The sequence below is a fragment of the Miniopterus natalensis genome, chromosome 20 (genome assembly GCF_054644295.1).
Source record: "Miniopterus natalensis isolate mMinNat1 chromosome 20, mMinNat1.hap1, whole genome shotgun sequence".
In the NCBI taxonomy this organism is placed as follows: Eukaryota; Metazoa; Chordata; class Mammalia; order Chiroptera; family Miniopteridae; genus Miniopterus; species Miniopterus natalensis.
This window is the reverse complement of record NC_142100.1, coordinates 26,055,268-26,077,673: the sequence shown is the minus strand read 5'-3', so window position 1 is coordinate 26,077,673 and position 22,406 is coordinate 26,055,268. Positions and strand designations below refer to the sequence as shown.

The window sequence follows — 22,406 nt, the reverse complement described above, 5'->3', positions numbered from 1 at the left end:
GGCCCAGGGGAGGTGCGGGCCTTGCCCCAGGCCCCAGACCCGGGGAGTGGGAAACCCGGGCGGCCTGCGCCGGCCGGGTGCGGGCCCCGGGGCGCCCGAGCCAGGGCTGTTTTATAAATGGGAAGTTGGCCGGGCGCTTTTCGTGGGTAGTTCTCTCCTGCAGACCTCACCACCGCCCTGGGAAGGCGGGTGCTATTGTGTTGCTCACAGAGGGGGACATGAGGAGGCTGCCCAGGTTCTCAGAAAGAGAACTGACCCCGGGCCACACTCCCAGGCACCACCCTGCGCGGTCGGAGGAGAGGGAATTACGGCTGGGAGGAGCAGATGGGTTGCAGAAGCGGTTAGCAAGTCCCCAGGGCCTCGCGCCCCCGCCCCCACGCCCCGCGGGAAAGTGCAGGGCAGGCAGGGGTTCCAGGAACTGGGGCGTCTTATCTCCGCACAGCTCCCTGCCCTGTGCCACGCTACTGCAGTCATGGGGTGGGAGGGCCCCGGCCAAATGGTCCCTGTATTTGTGCAAAGTCAGATGTCAACAAGACACCTCGGGCCACCCCGCTGTTTAGGTCATGACCTGGGAGCGAGGATCGGGTTTCTCTCCCTGCATCAGCCCCAGGGGTGCTTTGTGACCATGGCCCAGTCACTGTCCCAGGCTAGGCCTCACCGTCCTCACGGACAAACAGCAAGGACCTTGGATTCCATAACCCACCACCCAGGGCACCTTCCAGCATCCACAGATGAAACAACGGGCTGTGGCTTTAAGGAGCTACTGTACCTCCCCTTAGAAGGGGTAAGACTCAGGACGATTACATGGCCCGACAGAGCTTAGGAAAAGCCTCCCGGGCCAGCTCAGGTTCTAGCATCCTTCAGGCCAGGGCTGGGGAACCGCACCCGCACCCCCACCCTCCCGGGGAGGAACTCTGCCCACTTGAACACCAAGAGTGAAACAGAAGCCAGGCAGAGGAGCCATTTGAAACAGTGTCCGTCACATCTGCAGGGCACAGAAGGGTTGCCGTTGCCAGGCTATCATGAGAATCGTGGTTTGAGAGCAGGAAGCAGCTGCTCAGATCACCTTATCCACCTCAGGTACTATTTTAACCCCCACCCTACACACACACACACACACACACACACACACACTCATGGCCATAGCGTTCTCTATTTTAGGCAAGGGCAGGGGATACATGAAAGTACAAGTCTAGCGCCCACTCCTCTCACCTCTGCACTCTAGAACCTAGAAATTGTAACACCACCCAGCACATGTTGCAAAACACTCTTTCCTTTCTTTGTAAGGAAGGTGCTCATATGTACCCGTCACAGACACACCCAGCAGCAGGAGTAAAAACTCTTCATGTTGCCCAGGATCTCACAGAAACAGAATTCGACGGCAATGATACCAAGAGCTAACCTGAACTGACTGCTTACTCTGAGTTGGGCCCTGCAATAAGCCGCTGTTCAATTAAACCTTCCCAACCGTTTACGAGAAGGTACTATTCCTGTTTTACAGCTAGAGAAACTGAGGCTCGGGGAAGAGGACCGTCACCGGCCTAAGCTCTGCTCTACGAGGGTACTTTACCATGAAGATTGTCTACTGAACTCTGACACTAACAGAGCAATTCGTTCATTCTGCAAACACCTACTTTGTCTCGGGCCCTGTGGTAAGGACACAACAGTGAACACAGAGACCGACGGAGCACGGTGAGGACAGAGGGGACAGAGAGGTCAGTGGGGCCCTACGGGCCATGGTGAGGACTGTGGATTTGATCCCTAAGAGCAATGGGGAGGTTTTGGGGTACCGGGAATAGCGAAAGTCACATGATGAAAATCTGTGTTCTTGGGGACCACTGTAAGCTGCTGAGGAATGATAAATTGGAGATGGCAAAAGTGAAAAGAGGGAGACCAATTAGGAGGCCATCTGACAGTGGCAGGGGAGGTGGACTGATCCTCAGACTAATACACTCCAGGATGAAAGTATTGACATGGTTGTAAAACCTCAAAACCAGAGAGGAGTGGCCTGGTGTCTGAACCTTTCGTTCCTGTGACCCAGGGGGCCTCTCCCAGTGAACTACAAGTTTGGAACAAAGACCACTTTTCTAGAAGAAAAAAAACCTGGCCCCTCATTTGAAGCACTGTAAATGATTTGATATTTATGACACCAAATGCACAATTTAGTGGTTTGCCAGAGCGATGCAGCCTGAGAAATAAGTAACTACTAATTGGGGGGGGTGAGTGAGACAGTGGGGATCACTAACCAATAAACTACGGAGGTGGTATGAAGCCTGCCAGGGTAGGAGGTGGGAACACTGGTCTTGCTTTGGCTAATAGAGGTGCGGTGGAACCAGCAAAGGCACAGCATGGCCAGAGTCCAGACAGTGACTTTGGACTCCAGCTTCCACCTCTGAAAAACGGAAATAACAATTTGTAAAAATTCACTGAGATAATAAAGTGTCTGGCCCTTAATGGTAATTACTAAGTATTGGTAATTATTAAGTATTTTTGGGCCCATCTTAAGTATTTAAGTACTTTGATGGCAAAGTGCTTAGTTTTGTTTCCCTGCCTCTCTGCCATAGATTAGTTAAAACAAACTTTTTTTTTTTTTTTTTAATGCACCACTGTTGAAACAGGTAGTTTAAATGATTTTGCTGTGATGGGAAGGTGAATCGGAGAAGCATACTTTTATTTGAGATTTGTCGGATAAATTAGTTGGATACTATTAATATGCTTTTAGATGCTTAACACTTTTCTGTAGAAAAGTACCCGTCTTACTGCCCTCTGTGGGCTGAGTTATTAAGCTCTTTAACCTGAGGTTGGGGGGGGGGCGCCTCATTTCCTAATCAGCATCTCGGTAAGCCTTGTCCCAAAAGACCCTGGAGGGATGCTGGGAGAATCAATCATGCAACCGGGCGAAGGCCTGAAAACCAAAGGGGCCCAATACACACTTGCTGAAGGAATCCTGAATCCTTATTGTGTTTATTATTATTGCCATAAGGAGCAAACGGCGTCACGGCCGGCCAGTTCCTACTAAAATGCAGGGCCTTGCAATACTGAGAAAAACGTAAAGCCTCAGCTTCCTTTTTTTTTTTTTTTTTTTTTTTTTTTTTTTTAAAAAAAGGGTCATCCTAGTCAACAGTCACGCTCAAGTTTTTGCATGAAGGAGACAGAGCGGCTGGATCACTTTGCCGCATGACGTGGGTCTTACTGTCCTGACAGCAAACTAAGTGGAAGGAAGGACCCGGGGCAGGGACGTCGCCTCCCGCCGCTGCGCTGTCCCACCCGAGCCACCTCCGATGGGCAGGAGTCCTGAGCAGCAGCCCCGGGAGGTGCCAGGGGGCCCGTCTCGCCCACCCCAAGGTGGGCCCGCGGGGCCGGTCGGGGCGGCGGGGGCGCAGCGCCCACCCCGCGCGTGGGCACGGGAAGGAAGGCACCTGCCGCGCGCTCCCCTCCCGCGCGCTCCCCCGGCGCGCTCCCCGCGACGTGGGTTACCCACCCGCGCCCTCGCCTCGGGTCACCTCCTCTGCCGGCGAGAGCGAGCCCCGCAGCGGGAGAAGCCTCGCCCTCCCCCGTCTTTGCATCAATAACCACCATTCCCTGGAGGTGACCTGCGCTTGTTTAATTTCCAAAGAGCTTTGACAGATGGGTCCGTTGCGTCGGGAGAGGCTGGCCAGCCGGGCGCCCACACTTAAGAGAGGGGGAAACCGAGGCACGGGAGCGGGAGGGGCTCCTGGGGGCTTCGGGGGTGCGGGGTGCGGGGCCTGGAAGGTGCCGCAGTGCCCCCCATCCCCCATCCCCCGCGTCCCCACGCTCCGGGCGAGCAGCCCTCAGGAGGGTGCCTCCCCGCCGGCGCTCCCGTCACCCCGGTCCCCCCCTCCAGCGCGACCCCCCGCCCCGGCCGCCCAGGCGCTGGCGACCTGGGCAAATACCTCTAGCCATGTTCCCGGTCTGTCACCGCCTGGGATCTCCCGGGAAACGCAGCTTTCGAAAAAAGTTACAACTGTAGCCAACTGCTCGGCGGAGCACCGGCTGCTGCCCTGATTGGTGCCGCCGCCCGCCTGTCCCCGGGCCGCGAGCCGTGATAGGCGCACGCGGCAGGGGAAGCCCGCCCTTCTCCCCGCCTCCCCGGCCGGGGGCGGGGCGAGCGGCCGCACTTTCTACAAACGCTTTCGGGACAGGTCCCGGCGGAGGAGGGGGAAGGAGGGGGGTTTAAATTTTACCGTCTCCCTGCGCTGATTGGCTGCCGGGGAAGGACAGCCGCGCTCCCATTGGAGGAGCCAGACTCCGCCCCCCGCACGGCGCTGAAGCTCCGCCTCGGGAGGCTTCGTCACGTGATTGCAGGACCCAGCCCCGCGGGGACCCTAACGGGGACTTCGGTGTGTTTTTTGGGTTTTTCTTTCCTTCCCTGCAACTTGACAGGAGCCCGACCTTTGACTCGCGACCTCCCCTTAGCACCTGGGGTGTCTCACCCCCGGCGGGCCGGCCTCTGCGGTCCCGGGACCCCCTCCTGCAGGCGAATCCATTCATCCCCGGGCCCGCGGCCAGAACCCGCCGGCGTAGCTCCTGCACCAGCTGGGCCGGCGGGTGGACCTGGCCCCGCACACGCACCCATTGCACAGACGGGGAGACTGAGCGCCAGAGCGGCGGCGTAATCGCAGGGCCTGCCCCGGTCTTTGGACGGTTCACCCACGAGGTGATGGCCTTCCCGTGGCCTTGCCTCGCTCCCCACGCGGGGAGTGGCTGCCGGCGGTCCCAGAGAGGCGCAGGTGTCCTGGATACTCTTTACTTCCAACGAAGGGAAGGCACCCCGTTACAGCTCTCCCCTGGGGGGCCTCCCTTGGGGGTGCAGGCGGATGTCCCCACTCGCTCATCTGTCTCCCTTGGGTCCCCGAGACAGTCCTGGAGACCGAGGAGCCCGCCAAGGCCCCAAACCCCAGGGAGGTCGGAGAGCAGAGTAAGGCGAGGTCTGCAAAAGCTCTGGGGAGGGTGGGCAGCGAGCTTTCTGCACGTCGCCTTGTGGCTCTTGGGCCCTCAACTTCCCCCAGCTTTCCAGTGATTCTGGACTTGGCCAAAGGGTGACCTCCAAGGTTCCTTCCAGCCTCCGCAAATATACAGAGGTGGTTTTGTTGTTTTTTTTTTTACTTCCTCTAAAATTCATCAACTCGGACTTTCCTGAGCTGTCTACCTGGCACCGTCTGATCCCTAAGGGGTGGTACAGTGGCAAATAAGACACACATCCGTATTTTTTAAGGAAGAGGCCACTTTTTAAATGATAGTGTTACATTCTGAGCGTTGCTGTGGGTACAATGAAAATGGGGAATTTTACAGAGCGTGGGTGGGGAGAGGGTGGCTTCCTTAGGTTGGTGAAGTGACAGAAATGCTCCTAGAGTTGGTGGCTTTAAGTTTTACCTTCCCCCTGGCTGGTGTTGCTCAGCTGGTTGAGCATCAGCCTGTGCACCCAAAGGTGGACAGTCACTGGTTCAATTTCAGGTCAGGGAGCGTGCCCAGGTTTTCCGGCTCTATGCCCACTAGGGGGCGTGCAGGAGGCAGCCCAATGGATGTTCCTTTTTCTTTCTCCCTCTCCCTTCCTCTCTCTGAAATCAATAAAAACATATTTTTTAAGAGGCAAAGTATATTAAAAAAAATAATTTAGATGTCTTAAATGTGGTGCTTTAGAAAATGGACAGCAGGGTGTCCATAAAAATATTTTTAAATACAATACAATGTATTTATATATGTATAATATACATACATACATATATATATATCTTTATTGACTTCAGAGAGAGGAAGGAAGAGGGGGAGAGAGTGAGAGAAACATCAATGATGAGAGAGCCGTCATTGATTGGCTGCCCCCTGACTGGGGATTGAGCCCACAACCCGGGCATGTGCCCTGACCGGGGGTCAAACCTTTGATCTCATGGATCCTAGGTCAATACCCAACCGCTGAGCCACACCTGGCTGAGCTAAATACACTGTATTTTTAAACACAATGTCAAGCAGAGACTCTCCCCGTCCCTAACTCAATCCCCCACCTGCAGGACTATGCCGTGCATATGCTACCATAATTCCTTAGAGAAGGTAGAGACAGGGTTCGTGTAATGGTCCAAAGAAATAATGACTACAAACAGTTTGTGTGAACAGTTGTAAGATCATTCTGAAATCCATATTAAGAAACAGGTGAAGCCCTGGCCAGGTAGTGCAGTTGGTTAGAGCGTCGGTTGCGGGTCTGATCCCCGCTCACAGGAAACTTTTCCCCCTCCAGCCTTGCGGTCGCCCTGGAGCAGCACCCCCTGTGGCAGTTCCCACCGAGACAGCTGGCAGAGCAGAACGCGGGGCTGCGATGCATCAGAGCAGGGAAGGCAAGCTGAGGTCTGGAGCCGAGAAACGGTATCTTGGTAACTGACGCACTTGCCTTGTTACCGTCCCTCCTCGCTTTGCTCCAGCCCCTTTCAGGGAGCGCTGTTTCCTCTCCCAGAAAGGCAGTGGCCTCTTCTCTTTGCCTAGTTAACACCTACTTTTCAGCTCAGTTATCACTCCCTCAAGGAAGCCTTCTTTGACTTCCCAGGTGAGGTCAAATGCCTTTATAATAGGCTCTTTGGGCTTCTTTTTTTAAATTCTCACTCGAGGAAATTTTTTCCCATTACTTTTCAGAGAGACTGGGAGAGAGAGAGACAAATATGGATGTGAGAGACACACTGATTGCCTCGCGCATGTGCCCTGACCCAAGGCCGGGAATCGAGCCTGCAACTGATGCATGTGCCCTTGGGCCGGAACCGAACCTGAGACCCTCAGTCCATCGGCCCCACGCTCTAACCGCTGAGCCAAACCGGCTAGGGCTCTGTTGGCTTCTTTGTAGCATTGTCACAGTCCCAAGTTTACGCTTGGTGGAATTTTTTTTGATTAATGCCCACTAGACTGTAAGGGCATTAATCTCAAGGATAGGGACCATCCACTGCTGCCCCCTTGGCTTGTTTTTCTTAAACTCGTGTCCCTAACCTCTAACGTAGCAGCTGGGGCCAAGTAGGGGCTCAATAAATATTTGTTGAATGGAGTGAGAAGTGTATGTGTAAATGGCCCAGGGGAAGTCAATACCATGCCTGAGTAGGGATTTTTCTGAATCATCTGCTTCCAGTAGCATTTCAGTTCCCACCGGGACATAACTGCTTGTGTTGCCATTCTGAGATGCTGTGTGTGTGTATACAAGCAAAATATAGTACAATATATAGTACTATATATTGTCATAGAGGTGCTTCGTTCTTTTGAACAACTGTTTCGCAGTAGAAAGTATCATAGTTTAATTAACCGGTCCTTTCTTTAAAGACATTTAGGTTGTATCCCATCTTTTGCTTCTATAAACAATGCTGCAGCGAATAACCTTGTGCATAACACTTGTGTGCATACGCGCGGCCGTGTTATAAATGTCCACGGAAGCACCATCTCTTACATGGGTTCAAGGTAAAGAGCTTATGCAGAGATGGCAGCAAGGATCTGGCTTGGATGCTTAGAAAATATCTCAAAGGGTGTGAGTTTCTAGGTCAGACCTCTGCTGTCAGAATCTAGTACTCATCTAGGCCTTGTGTGTGCAGCCAGAGGTGGGGGCCACCCTGAACTGCTCCAGCCAAGCTCCCAAGACACTGACTGGTGCATGATCTACAATGTCTTAAGACTTCTTTGCTGCATCCTTCCATGTATTTTTTCCCTCCTGTCACAAACTCGACATATTTTAATTGTTTGCTGCCACCTACACCAGGCCCATTCGTGGAGAGCAGTGAACAAGACAGATGAAGCCTTATTCTTAGGGAACTATTTTTATTTTTACCTTTATGGGTTTTGGTATGTGTCAGGATTAAATAATGGAAGTAGTTATGAACAAAGCAATCAGTTGGCAGTTTAAAATGTTTATCTTATATGGACACACACGTATAATACATGTGTTTGTATACAAACGTTAGGTGGTTAGAGTCCTAACTATTCTTGCCATGGCTACGCCCCCCCCCCCCCCCGCCGCCCCGCCCTTCCTCCTGAAGAGCTCACACCTCAACCTCCAGGCCCAGGTCTCCTGCCAGCAGCCGGGCGAGTGCGCCGCGCCGCCGGTAGGGGGCGAGAGTCAGCCGGGCGCGCCGATTACCTAAGCAACGGAGCCAAACAGCCTTCTCCCGATGACTTTACAAAAGGGTTACCAAATAGTTCATTTGTTTATCCTGCGTTAGGTCCTGTCATAATAACAATAACAATACTGTTATCACAAGGAAGGGAGAGGCGGCAGCGACGGACCTCTTCTGCAGCAATCGCTAACCAAGAGCAAGAGTTCCTGCGGGTTAACCGGCGCGCGCGCGGAAAGCGGGGCCGCCGGCGCTCGCGCCCCTGAGCCGACGACCGCGGCAGAGGCCGGCGGCGGGCTCCCCGTTACTCGCGGTTTCCAACTGAATAAAGTGCTCTGAACGAGCAATGCGCACGCGAACACTTTTTATTATTTTTTTTTGCAGGATGGAATAGGTCGCGAAGAGCTTTCCAAAGTGACAGGGAAGCCACTAGGTAACTTCCCGGGTGGGAGCCACGCGGCCAAAGGGACCTGAAAACAGCGACGGGCCCCCCTCCTGGGCTGACTTTGGAGGCGGGTGCGGCGCGCATGCGCCCGGCCCGCCCGCTGACCTGCTCGCGGCACCCAGCGCCCCGACCTTCTTCCCGGCAGCCAGCGGGGTGGAAAGGGAGGGGAAACGGAATTCTCGCGAGGTCTCTCGAACGCCGGCGGAAGCAGCAGACACGTGACGCTCCGAAGCGGCCTCCGGCTTCCCCCTCCCCCTTCTCGGAAACCCGGCCCCCTCACCCCTCGCCCACCCCGGAGCCGCGGGAATGGACCGTTTGGGTTCCGGAATTCCCTGGGATCCAACCATCGGTACCGGGTCGGCGGGAGCCGGCGGAGTCCGTGCTTGGCGGCGAAGGCAGGGGGGCGGTCAAGATGGGGGGGGCCCGCAGATCATCTTCCTTCAGCGAGGAGGGAGGCGGGGCGGCGAGGGGCGCGGGGGAGCGGGGTGGGGGAGGGAGGAAGTCACGTGGGGCGCGCGGCGCGCGCTGCGCCGGATCCGTCGCCCCACCTCCGCCCCTCCCGGCGGGGCGGGGGGACCGGGGGGAGGGGCGTCAAGATGGCGGCGGGGAGCTAGGCAGAGCCGGACGCCGCTGCTGCCGCCGCCACCGCCGCCTCCGCTCCCGCTCCGGTCGCCCGCGGTTCTCCAAGCTCTCGCCGCCCGGGAGGAGCTGCGCCGGCGTCGCGTCCCGCGGGGAAAGTAAGTCCTTCCCTGAACCCTCCTCAGCGCCCGCACTCGCTCTGCCGGACAGCCTCCCACTCCCACCCTCCTCAGGGGGCCGTGTGGGGCCGGGCCGGGGGGGGCGCCACCTCACCCCGCTTCGGGGCCTCCCTCGCCGCCCCTTCAGCTGCTCGCCCCGGGGCCTTCGGGGGGCCACGGTCCCGGCGGCGGCTCCGTCGCGCTCGCTTTCTCCGCCCGTCAGCGCCGGGCCCTGCGGTCGCCGCGCGTGGGGCTGTCGGGCCCCGGGGGCCCCGCTGTCCCGGGCCGGAGGCACCCCGTTTGGGCGGGGAAGCCGGGGGTGCCGGCTGCGGCCCGGGCTCCGGCCCCGCCGGGTCGCCTCCCTCGCTGCCCCGGCTGCACAGCGCGGCTGCGGGGCTCCGGGACCCGCGGGAAAGTGAGCGAACCCCGCGGCCCTTCAGAAGTGCTGCTGCCCGAGGGCTGCTCCCGGCGCGGGAGGCGGCACACGGGGCGCCCCCAAACGGGACCCCGCGCCTGCAGCTCCGCGTTGCCTCGCTCTCGGGGCTGGGCGGGGGGCCCGGGGGACACGTGGGGACCCCCTCCGCGCCTCGGCCGGTCTCGGGGTGACTTCGCTGCCCGCTCGCCCCGGCCCCGAGCGCGCCTGGCTGCGGAGGGGAAGGCGGTTGGGGATCGTGCTCGTTACTTGGAGAGCGTGTCGCAGCCGGAGGCTCCAAGTTCCCCAAACGCGGGCGCGCGGGGGTTTCCCAGAAGCGGTTTGGGGTCGCCGGGCCCGCCGAGGAGATGGGGTGCCGCGCGGGGCTGACGGCCTCGGCCCCGGCGCCCGCTCCTCCCTTCCCCGCCCCGCTTTGTGCGGGCCCGGGTGTGCGGACCGCTTCCTCGGTCCTCGCGCGGGGCAGCCCTTTTTCCAAAAAAAAAAAAAGAAAAGAAAAGAAAATGTAATCTTTTTCGTGGCGTCTCCGTGCGCCGCGGGGAGGCTCTTGTGTCGGGGGGTCGTTGGCCCGAGGGACGTGGGGAGAGACGGGGCGGGGGACGCGAGCCGGGGACGCGCTCCCGCGGCCGCTGCCCGTCGGGCCGCGCAGCCAATTGCAGCCGCACCCGGAAGTTTGTGCGGAACACGTGCCGCGGCGGCGCCGGCTCCCCGACCGCGGCGAGGAGCCGTTTCTGCGGGCGCCGGGCTCGGGCCGCCGGGAGGGCCCCGCGCCGTCCCAGCCCCGCCGCTGCGGCGCCGGCGGGGGAGGCCCCGGACCACGCAGTGCCCGGGGCCCGCGCCCCCGGTTCCGCGGCGCCCGGAGCTGCGCCCCAGCTGTGGGGGGCCGTGCTCGCCGCCTGAACACAGTGTGCGCGGCTTCGCTGCCGGCGCCTGGAGGTGGGACGTTCACTTTGCAAGCGAGGGAGCCTTTTCTTTTCACGTTCAAGGTGGCTCCCGAATTTTACCTCACCGGGCGAGAGACGCCTTTTCCTCTGGCTTCTGCTGTTTAGTCTCCCGGTCTAACTTTATGCCACGTGATTCTCGTAAGGATTTTAAGGAAGTTTTACACTAGTGTCTGGGTAAGCGTTAAGGGAGGCTGAGTGGCTTGCAGTTCGTTCACTCATTCATTCATTGAATGCTGTTATGTCAGGCAGTTTTACAGATTTTAAGGGCTTTGCTGAAATTACTACTTAAAAACGGGCAGTACGGGCCCTGGCTGGGGTAGCTCAGTTGGTTAGAGCATCGTCCTGATATGCCAAGGTTTTGGGTTCGATCCTCAGTGGGCACATTGAAAAATCAAACAAGGGATGCATAAGTAATTGGAACAACAAATCAGTGTTTCTCTCTCTCCAGTCAATAAGTAAGTAAAACTTAAAATAAGAAACAGGTAATATGGGGGTTCTTTATGTGCTTTTTTATTTAAAAAAAGTTGATTTGAGAGAGAAACATTGGTTTGTTGTTGAACCTACTTATGCATCATTGGTTGTTTCTTGTGTGTACCCGACTGGGGGTCGAACCTAAAACCTTGTCAAATCAGGACAATGCTCTAACCTACTGAGCTACCGAGCCAGGGCTTTACATGCTTTTTAAAATTTGTTTCAAAGACTTTAGCTACAGACACATTTGGGTATCTCTTAGTCTCTAAATTGGGCTTTGATTTCAGACCTGCCACCTGTGAAGGACATGCGCACTCAGATCTAAGTAATCTGACTTTTCGTGAGGCTCTGTGGGTTCCCACGCTATGCCTGCCTCAGGAAGTAAAGATACTTTCTAAGAGGAGTTGCTTTTACATTAAATAGGCAATTAATAACCCAAATGGTGTAATCCTAAGGTTTTTGCAGTGTTCTTTGTTTTTCAGTGCTAATTGATAGATGTGGTTGAATTGACTAAGTTTTAGAGACCACCTTGGGATATTATTGAAATTTCTGTAGATGGAAAAGCTAGGCTCTTTAGGAGCAGAAGCTGTTTTATGAATAAGATATGGTACAAAAGGCATCAAATTAACTTTTTTTTTTTTTTTTTTTGAGGCAGTAAATTGCACAGTGCATTCCTCCCCACAAAAAAACCCTTTTTACTGAATACCAGGGTAAGGAACATGTTTTACATTGTGACCTAGTATATATGCACACATAGAACTGAAAAACTCTTTTTATGAAATAATCTTTTCTCTCTCTACATGCTGTGCATTGGTTCTCTGTTCTGTGCTGAAATGTTTAAAAATACTGGTCAGGGTGCACTAAACTGATCTGACAACCCACTATGTTGTGGCCAGCAGTTTGAAAAATACTCCTAAAGGGTTAGGAGTACAGAATCTTGGAGAGAATATGGTGTCAGACTCTGGATCTGTTATTACCTTGCTATACTTCCTTCCTAGGCCTCAGTTTCTCCTCTGACAAGGGGATAAATGGGTAGCATTTACTCATGGGCTGTCTTGAAGGTTAAAAGAGAAAAAATTCAATCATACTAAATCTCAAGAAAGCTAACAATGTGAATTTGATGGAGATGAACAAGAAAGTTGTTTTGTTTTCCCACCTGATTCTTTCTCATATTTCTTTGGGGAAGCATTTTTGAAACTTTGTTTTTCTTTTTTCTTTCTTTTTTAGAGAGAGAGCAAGAGGAAGGGGGAGAGAGAGAAATATCAATGTGATGTTCCATTTATTTATGCATTCATTGGTGGTTTCTTGTATGTGCCCTGGCGAGGAATCAAACCCACAACCTTAGTGTGTAGGTAAGACACTCTAACCAACTGAGCTACCCCACCAGGGCTTGAAACATTGTTTATAATTTACAGATTCCTTTGGTGAATCCTTTCTTCCTATCAGTTTTGCGTGAGAATGTGGGGACGGCCACTTTAACTGATCAATTTCTCCCTTGAGAATTAGGTGTTTAAAAAATACAAATGATAACTTTTTAGGTAAAGAAAACTTTATTTTTTCCATTGCTTTTCTGAGAAAGTGGAAGGGAGGGAGGGAGGGAAAGAGAGAAACATCTATGTGAGAGAGACAAGTAGACTGGTTGCCTTCCGCATGGGAACCTGCCACCCAGGTACTCACCCTCGACAGGGAATGGAACCTGAGACGCCACCTTGCGAGGGCTGATGCTCTAACCACTGGGAACATCGGCCAGGAATAAAGAAAACTCTAACAAATTTTATACCAACTATTTTTCTCCTCATGTTTTTGATGAACCTGTTCTCAGTAGACACTTAATAAATACCTGTTGATGGACTATATCAGCTAAGTTCTAAGTGGGCCATTATCCTTTAAATTCTTTAACTGTATGTCAGTCCTCACGCCTGGGCTGCATAAGAGCAAAATTGAAGCTGAGTGAAAAATTAGATATGCTTAGCACTATTAAATAACAAGAGAAAAAACCCTTTTTGTTATTAGTTTTGGCAAAGATACTTACTAAGTGATATTTTCTGTGCTCATTTAAAGGTATCTATCAGTATCCCAGAGACACTAACCGGGATAAGCTAGATGTGTAACACTTTGGGCAGAAGGGGAAAACTAGTGTTTTATAGAATGATTTGAGAGTTAATTGTTGAACAGATTGCCAGCAAATAGTTTGTATTCTGGGAAATAAAGTATTGTCACACCTGAAACTTATATGTTCATATCAACCATTGTCACCCCAATAAATTTAATAAAAAACAAAAAAAAAGTGTTGCATCAGCAATATGGAAGAAAACATTTTTGGGACACAATACTAATGTTTATCAAAATGATAGTAACTAACATTTATTTCAAGTAGTACAGCAGTCCTGTGAGGCAGGCTCTTCATATTCCCATTCGAAGATGAAGACACGTAGTCATGGAATCCTACTTGACCATACTGTGCTACTAGTGGGTGATGTGGCCAGTATTTGAACCCAGATGCTGTGCTTGACTCCGTAGTCCGCTCCGCCTCTGTGTGTGCTGCTCCCACACAGCCCTCAGATCTGGCTGCGCTGTGAGCTGTGAGGATCTGGTTTAGGTCTCAACAAGAGAAACCTTGTCCTCGTTGTAGGTCTCAGTGTTGGTGTTCTCTGTGTTCTCTGTGGGAACTGTATCCTCCATTCTTCCGATTGGCTATTGTTTCCTCGGGATTCTCTTCCTGCCAGGGATGGCTCTTAGTTTCTCTCTACTACTGTGTCCTTGTTTCTTATTTATCGTTGTCGCTTTTATAGTGTGCTGTTTTGAAATAGGTGATCATTTTCAAATGTATTTGTGATAAAAAGGAAGCCATTTTGTTGTCCATTGTCTGAGGTAGAATCACTGCTGTTAGTAACTTTTGGGTTTGTTGGATTGCTACATGTTGCATGTCGTCTGAGGTCTATGAAATCCTTTGTAGACACATTGTAATGCAGTTCTCTTATGCCTAACAGTATTTGCATTCATATTCTACTTAGTGGGTTCAAAGTGAAAATGTTGTTTTCCTCTCAGGAATAATTCCTACTTATTTGTAAAAGTGAGAAGATTGGATAATATAACCTTTTAAGGGCTCTCTCAGCTGAGCACTGAAATTCCATGAGTCTGTAATAGTTTCAGAACAGGAATATGATTAAATATTAAGGGTTTTGCCTGATGGAGTTAGAGAATGGCACAGGTGCTTCCTCTCTATCCCTTTTCCTCCTCGCTGCATAGGGAATTTGTACCCGTTTGGCTAAGAGAGAAAGTATCCCTATATTTGTAAAATGTATATAAAATTAAAATCTCTTTTATTAGTAGCTTGTCAATATTAGGTCACTAAAATCAGAGATCTCAAATTGTGATTCCTATGAATGAATTTTGAGTAGCACTGAACTGTTGACATCATTTCTTGTCTGAACACTAAGTTTCTCCCCAAAATTCCTCCCTTCCATGATAATATGTTTTGTACTTCTAATGCTCATTGTGATGAACTCAGTTACACTTTTTAGTGATTTTTTTTGTTTCGTGAGTTAATGACCTTTGTGTATATTTGAGTGTAAATAGACAAGGCTTGGTGCTCATCTGATGGGTTAGTGGGCCCTGGGACCTCCAAGTGTTCTGTAGTTTAGGAGTCACTGGCTTAAAACAGTGTGCTTTTGTTTCAAATGTAAACTATCGCTAGTATTTACTTTTTAAAAATGACATTTTGGTAGCCTCGTTTTATTAGTTTAGGTCAAGATTAGCCATAGCAAGTCGGCCAAGATCCCCTATTCCCACAGGTCCTAATGAAGTATTTTATGGATTGACAATGTTTTGAAAGCATTGGTTTAGCTCTCTTGGTATTTATTTGTACTGTGTACTAGGGTAATTTGCGACATGTGGTCAACTATGTCTATATTAGAAAAATGATCAACTTTATTTTAAATCCATGTTGGGACATTTCTGCTCTTTGTCTCCAACATTCAGTTCCTTCATTCTATTTTATCTTGCTGTCTAATACTCCGCCCCCTTCCAATTTTAAGTGCTGAAACTTCAGGGTTACCAACACTGACTTTTTGATCTACTCATTGAAAAGAGACTAAATGGGCTTTGAAGATCTAGTTGTGAGTGGGTGACCTTGACTAGGTAATTTAAGCTTTCTGAGCCTCAGTTTCATCTTGCTTAGGGTTGTGGGCTTGTGATGTGTATGGAGAGCCTAACACTGTGTCAGGCTTGTAAAAGATACTTAGTCACTGTCCGTTCCCTTCTCCTCCCCCTTCCTGCTCAAATTGTTTTCTTCCCTAGACTTCTGAAAAGTTTTTGGGACGTCTCCTTTGGGCTCTGTCCTTCCTCCTGTCCTTTAAACTGTGAGTCTGCCTTAGTTTCAGTTCTGGATGTCTGGTTTTCTACCTTAAATGCACTCATGTGTTCGTTAGAACTTCTTTCTAAATGATACACAAGCTCAGGTGACATAGACCTCTCTAATAGAAGATCCCTCTGTTAAATATCTTGCTTTCTTCTAAAACAGTAGTTCTTATATGTGGAAAGTGATGGCCATTGCATTCTTGGCTTACACCTTCTTGTAGGACATAATGAAACACATTAAATTCTATTGTATAGTCTGAGAACAAGTGGACCAGCTGAAGATTAGTATGTTATTTCTGTAACATGAAATTAGTTTTCTGAGACAAACAAGTACAGATCCCCCATAAGTATGTTTGTATATATAAGTTGGTTATTTCAGAGAATTTAATGAGAAAAGTTAAAGTTGAGAAAACTCCGTTAAGCTTTTGTTCCAGGTTGGTGGTAGATACTTTGCTCTCACTCCTAGGAGTATAGGTGGGAAACCCCAGCCCCAGACGTACTTGTTTGCTCCTAAATAGGCGCTTCCCCCAAGACCTCTGTAACTTATCTTTCAGGCTCCTGGCTCAGCTTGTGATTCCGTTTTCTTGTCTTAACTCTGTCCTTCAGCTCATGCTTTTTATATATATTCTTCCTTCCATTTTGAGGTTTTGTTTAAACCTGTTCTTAGGGATTCTCCTTCCTAAAGACCTGGGACTCAACACCCCCTTCTTTGTCTTCACATCCTGCTGTGTGGCATGTAGGCTCTCTCCTGGCCTGCTGTGGCAGTTCCTGTGTTGTCTTCTCTGCTTTGGTATCAGTGTGCCAGTGTCTTTCACGCCTCCCTGGGTGTGAGTACACCGTCCAGAAGATCCTGGTCCACCAGTGATTTCTTCCTTGAGACTCAGCTCCATTGTCGGCTTCGTAACCTCTCTCCCTCGACAAAGTTCAGCATTTCCTTTAGTTCCCACGGCATTTTGTGGATACACTCAGGCTGTGATTTACATCCTTTGCTGTCCTTTCTATCTTAATTTGAATTTTTGGGGATTAGAGACTATGTCTCCTTTTTGCCAGACATGCAGCAGGTTGTTCATAAACATTGAATGAATGGATCTGGTAGAAGATGTTGGTTTATATTTAAGAGAGTTAATTGTCATTTTAAGTTTTTTATGTAAATATTTAATATTTTGTTTTAAAGATGGTGGAACCAGGGCAAGATTTACTGCTTGCTGCCTTGAGTGAGAGTGGAATTAGCCCGAACGACCTCTTTGATATTGATGGCGGAGATGCGGGGCTTGCAGCGCCAACACCTACCCCTTCAGTTCACCAGGTAAGAGTACAACAAAGGCTCTGTAAAAAGTAGTAGTAGTAGTCTTCATTCATGAGATGGAAAACATTTGCAACGAAAATCAAGGCATTATCTTTTGCTTTGCTCTATATGTAAAAGTAAGAGATGAATTGTTTATAGAGTTGTCTCGGAGGATGGTTGATCTCCTTAATAGTTGTCTCTGTGTGCTTTATAGGAACATTTTTCTGAGCTGTCACTATTCATATTTTCTGAAAGCAAAAGTGAGATTCTGGTGTTAGAGTACTTTTGTGAAGCTGTCATGCTTGCAAGGTTGTTGCTTTCACCTGCATCAGTGGTTTTACATTCCATCTGAATGTGAAGCTTAACATTTTTTGTCTTAATAAAGTAAATACATCTCTTGTTCTTGAAACGGAATTCACTGCACCCTTCTTTATTTTTCTCGATGTTGTTTTCTCTCCAGTCAGTGCCACTTAGTACATTAGAACTAGGTTTGGAGACTGAAGCAGCAGTTCCTGTTAAACAAGAACCAGAGACGGTACCTACTCCAGCACTGTTAAATGTTAGGGTAAGAATTACTTAGATTTGGCATTACTTCTGCAGTAGTTTAGGACTATAGTGAGACAATAATCTGTCATGCAGAACAGTTTTATCTCTCCAGTTCTGCTTTTTGCTCTTTAACAACGTTCTGCTCTCACCTCCTACTTTGTAAAACGTTTGTTTCATTCTCATTGTAGTTATATTGGTCCAAAAGATCATTTGGACAAAAAAGAAATTTATTTATTGCAAATGATACAAAATCTATGAAGTTAAGGTAAATTATGCATTATCCCACTATACTCTTCATTTTTACTTGTTTGTTTTAACTTTTGTCCGTTGGTGTGTGTAATTTTTATGTGGTTATAATTGTGCTTTAAACATAGCAGTTATTAACTTAAGCCTAGTGGTGTAAAATTATTGGACAAACTGTTTAAAATTTGGTAACGTGATAAATTATTCTTGATAGTTTTATTTAAAAGTAATAAGTAGCATCTGGAAGATTCTTGTTATGGGAGTCATGGAGAAATAACAGTTTGAGGTGGATAGGAAGTAAAAATACACAAATTTATAAAAGTATCTCAGTTATACTTCAGTTGCTTGTAGTCACAGACATACTGTTATTCTCAAATCTTGACTTTTTTTTCTTTGCATTTTTGTCCAGCTCCTACTCCCTTCCCCATAAAAATGCTATGCACCTTTGAGAGGTAGCACTCATATTATCACCAGTATTTGTAATTTACTGTCTGGATCATATGTGTGACATAGGAATTTAAAACTCTGCTTGGTGGTTTTCTCTTGTTAAGTTCTGAACATTAGTGTAGTCGGTATGGTAGCAAACACAGCAGTAGCCAGGAGTCATAGAATGTTAGAAACAGAAAACAGCCCTCATAGAGCCTGGGCCTCCAGAGGCAAAGTGGTTTACCTAAGGCTGCCTGCCTAGTTAGGGCAGGGCTGGGGTTATAAATTCTTTCTGCTCTGTTTCTTGTGTTATACAGGGTTACTGTGCATCTCCTGTACTGTGCTGTGCTCAGGAGAGTTCTGTTTGTTCTCCCAGACAGTTATGTAAAATGTCACACTACTACTGTTACCTTCTTTTCCTCAAAATGGTGTGCTTTAGCTTGGTAGTTTATTATAAACATTTAATTAAAAGTGAAATGCCATTGGTTAGATAAGAATACAGTCAATTTTAGATTTTCATGGCCTCCTATGTTTATGATAGAGGCTACACAAGAACAAAGCTGCCTTCGAGTGGAGTGACATGTATCGTTTTCTTTTTTAGCAGCAGCCTCCTTCTACGACAACATTTGTGCTGAATCAAATAAATCAGCTTCCGACCTTGGGATCTACCATTGTAATGACTAAAACACCACCTGTAACAACGAACAGGCAAACCATCACTTTAACAAAGTTTATTCAGACCACCGCAAACACGCGCCCTTCTGTCTCAGCACCAGCAGTACGAAATGCTGTGACCTCCGCACCTTCCAAAGACCAGGTTCAACTAAAGGACCTTCTGAAAAACAACAGTCTGAATGAACTCATGAAACTGAAGCCACCGGCTAATATTGCTCAGCCGGTTGCAACCGCAGCTAGTAAGTTTCTTTTTCTGTGGTGTCAGTTGTCTGCCTTTGGTGAGATTTATCTGTGTTTTTTTAAGGGTTTGCTTGGGTCTTAAAAGAACTGGACATGAAAGAGGTAATGGTGATAACTTCATGACTGTACACTTACAGTGTTCATACCGTTCAAGAGGAGCAAAAATGTAGGAGCCTTAGCATTAGCTTTGAAATGAAGTGTGGGTACCAAGTGGCTGCATTGGCACCGTGAGGTCTCAGGTTTATGTGTTGTGAATAGCAGTTAACATTTTCCTCAGCCCTTTAAATCAGTGCTGCTCAGACTATGCCTGTGAGTCACTTGGGGATCTTGTTCAAAAACAGTCAGATTCAGTAGGTCTGGAATGGGGTCCAAGAGTCTGCATTTCTAAGCTTTTGGAGGTGCTGTTGCTGGGTCCTTGGACCATGCTTGAGGTTAACAGGCTTTAAACTGATAGTTGATACTTTAACTCTGACTTTTACAGTTTTGTGATTTTGCCTGTCATTGGCTTCATTACTTACGGGCCCAGCATGCTTCCGCTGCGTGACTCTGCTACCGCTTCATTACTTATGGATAGTCGTGTTTTTGGTAAATTCTCTTTTAAAATACATACACTCCCTCTTTGTAAAATAATTCACTGTATTTTCTTTGAAGAGTAAACACCTGTAATACTTTTTTATAACAGCTTTATTGAGATATAATTTACATACCATAAAATTTTCCCATTTAAAGTGTACAATTCAGTGGATTTCAGTATATTCACAGAACTGTACAACCATTACCACTAGCTAATCCATAATACTTTATGGATAAGTTTAGATTTAAAGGGAAATAGCCCAACAGTGGTTTGATCACACCTTTTTTTAGAAACTCCTTGATGTATAAAGAACATTGATTTTATAGTCAGTTTTCCTTCCCTGGAGTGGCTTTTTTGTGTTACTCATTCATTGAACAAGTATTTATTGAGTGCTTGCCTGTGTGTCAAACACTGTTCTGGGATTTTTGAGGCTATGGCTAAGACCAGAACTGTTGGTATCCTTGCCCTCACAGAGCTTGCATTCTAGTAGAGTTATATAATATGTGCGTTATGTAGCGTATCGCGATAAGTGCTGTGGAGAGAAACGGAGGGTAGTGTGTGGGGCAGGAAGAGTTTATAATTTCATGTGGAGTGCTCAGGGAGCTTCGTATTTAGTGCAGTAAGGTCATTTTTAAAGGTAAAATTGCATTAACCTGTCTCTTTAATTCTGGCTATATCAAGTTTTAGTAGTGTATTTTTAGAAACTAAAACTAAAAAAGATGAATTCTTAAGAGGGATATTCTTTCTTTGTTTTCTCCATTAACTAAGTATTTGAGTCTTTGTCATATAATCAAACTATGATGACTGTTGGAGATGCGAACTCTGACCTCAGTCGTATTCTGAGCTGACCACTGTGTTACAGTTTTAGCATAGGAAGGGGTGCCCCCCATTTTTAACAGAAGTTTCTTTGGGATTGTATTTTTGGGTTAAGGGAATAGAGGGGAGGTTTCTGATGATTTCTGCTAGCACATCCTCTCAGGCCCCTGGAATGAGGCAACAGTTATTGAAAAGATGGTTCCTCCTTCCAAACAGCTGCTTTATTTTTCTGATTGTGGGGATAAGTTTTAATACCTGGTATAGACCAATGTGTACTTTTGTGGCAGAATTGACTACTTGGAATAGTAACGTGCTTGTGTTTATAAAGTTAGAGGGCTAGGTGCATCCAAGGAAGGGGCAAAGTGTTTGTGGGATGATGTAGGACCAACTCTGTCTCCAGTGACAGATGCAGTTTAAAGACACCAGATAATCTAATCTCTGTGTTGGGTCTATAATGTTGTGCCCTCATGGCTATAATCTTACTCTCAGCATCATTGTCCAGAACTAACTACAATGTGGCAGCTAGATACCTGCCCATTGCGTAAGTATCTTAACAGTCGTCGGACTGATTTCCATTTTCTGCCACGGAGAGCAGACCGTGGCCCTGACCTAGCTAAGGTGCAGGGCAGCCTCTGAAAATGGCTCCTAGGAGACTTGGGGGTGATCAGCAGTTAGTGGAAGGTGCTTTTCATTAAAGTTTTGGGTTTAATAAGGAGAAAGACTGCTGCTTTTATGGGAGTGGCTTTCTGAGTATCCACTCCACTTCTCAAGTCAGCATGTGCTTTCATAACTTATGGGAAAGGGTGTATGCCAATGTGAGGGACGTTTGGAGAGCAGAACAGAAAACAGGAGAGATGTGGAGCTGACCGAGTAACATCTTATACGGTAACACCTCCCACATGCAGTGTAGTAATTTTAAAAGACAAAAGACTGCAAATCAAGGACGTCCTTGTGTGGAAGCCTGAGAAACTCCGTCTGACAAGGCCAGGGCTGAAAAAGAAACAGTGAGTGAATGCTGAGATAAGCATATGTTTGTGTTGTAGGAGAGGGTCACCTTTTTACCGAAAGGGAAGAACAGTAAAAGTATGAAACTGTAAAGAGCAAGGTGTTGCATGTTCTTTTATTTTTTATCTGTGTAACTGTTGCTCCTTTTTGAGCCCTTAGCCCAAAGGGGTTTCTCTTTGGGTTCTCATCTCTCACTTGGGCCCCAGTCCTGTCACTCTGAACTGCTCACTGGCTCTCCCACAGTTCTGTGAAACAAATTGTGCCCCAGAGTAACTTTATTATCTTTGTTCCAGCGTTCTTATTTTGTCAGCACTTTTATCCTAGACATTTTGGACTCCCAAGTGACAGGCACCCAAATACTCCCCATCTTTTGTTAGAATAAACAAGGCCCTAATCAGTGCCCCTGGTGTGATTTTCACACTGATCTCAAGAATCCCAGGTACCAGGATTCTTCTTGAATACTTAGAGATGGAGGCTAGTTATAGGGGATCTGGACTCCTTGACTAAGCAGTTCTACTCTGACACTCGGATTGAGGGCGTCTGTTGCTCTATCTAAAAAGGGTATGCAGAGCATGGGTGCCAGAGAGGGACGGGTTCACCGACAGTTCCTTGTCTCTGTGAGGAGAGGAGGAAGGTAGCGTTCCCAGTGGGTTTTTTCTTCTGGATGTAATTATTTTGCCTTAAAAGTTAGTAAGTACCTTCAGATCCACTGAGATTGATTCTGTCCTGGTGAGAGCACCAGGTTTTTTGTTTGTTTTTTAATGAACCAAGTGAAGTATCTTTTTTTTAAATTGATTTTAGAGAGAGAAGAAAGGATAGGGAGGGAGGGGAACATCAGTTTGCTGCTCCACTTGCTGATGCATCACTGGTTGCTTCCTGTATGCGCCCTGACGGGTCAAACCCACAACCTTGGCGTACTGGGGTGCCGATCTAACCAATTGAGCTACCCAGCCAGGGCCCCAAATGAAATATTGAAATAAACGATTAAATAGTTGTGGTTAAGATGTCTTTTTGATAAGTAGCTTTTGAATTTTTTGTGCACATTTCCTTTTAAACGACTTGTAATGGGAAACAGCTTTGCGTGTTTATCCTTAGGCTTGATTTAAGTTAGTAGTAAGCA

General features: G+C 48.5%; 1 protein-coding gene across 4 annotated transcripts in view; it reads left to right on the top strand.

Annotated features, from left to right (window-relative positions):
- Positions 1–9,124: 9,124 nt before the first annotated feature.
- The window catches only part of SBNO1 (strawberry notch homolog 1), a 42,208-nt gene continuing 28,926 nt past the window's right edge, over positions 9,125–22,406 (top strand). Inside the window, exons 1-4 of one of the 4 annotated variants that reach the window (XM_087828444.1) lie at positions 9,125–9,272; positions 16,651–16,782; positions 17,222–17,326; positions 18,581–18,890. In XM_087828444.1, coding sequence (XP_087684570.1) covers positions 16,651–16,782; positions 17,222–17,326; positions 18,581–18,890 — 547 coding nt within the window. In that variant the 5' untranslated portion in view covers positions 9,125–9,272. Of the gene's footprint in view, positions 9,273–16,650; positions 16,783–17,221; positions 17,327–18,577; positions 18,891–22,406 lie in introns of all 4 variants that reach the window. The other 3 variants (XM_087828443.1, XM_087828446.1, XM_087828445.1) reach the window with 3 other exon arrangements.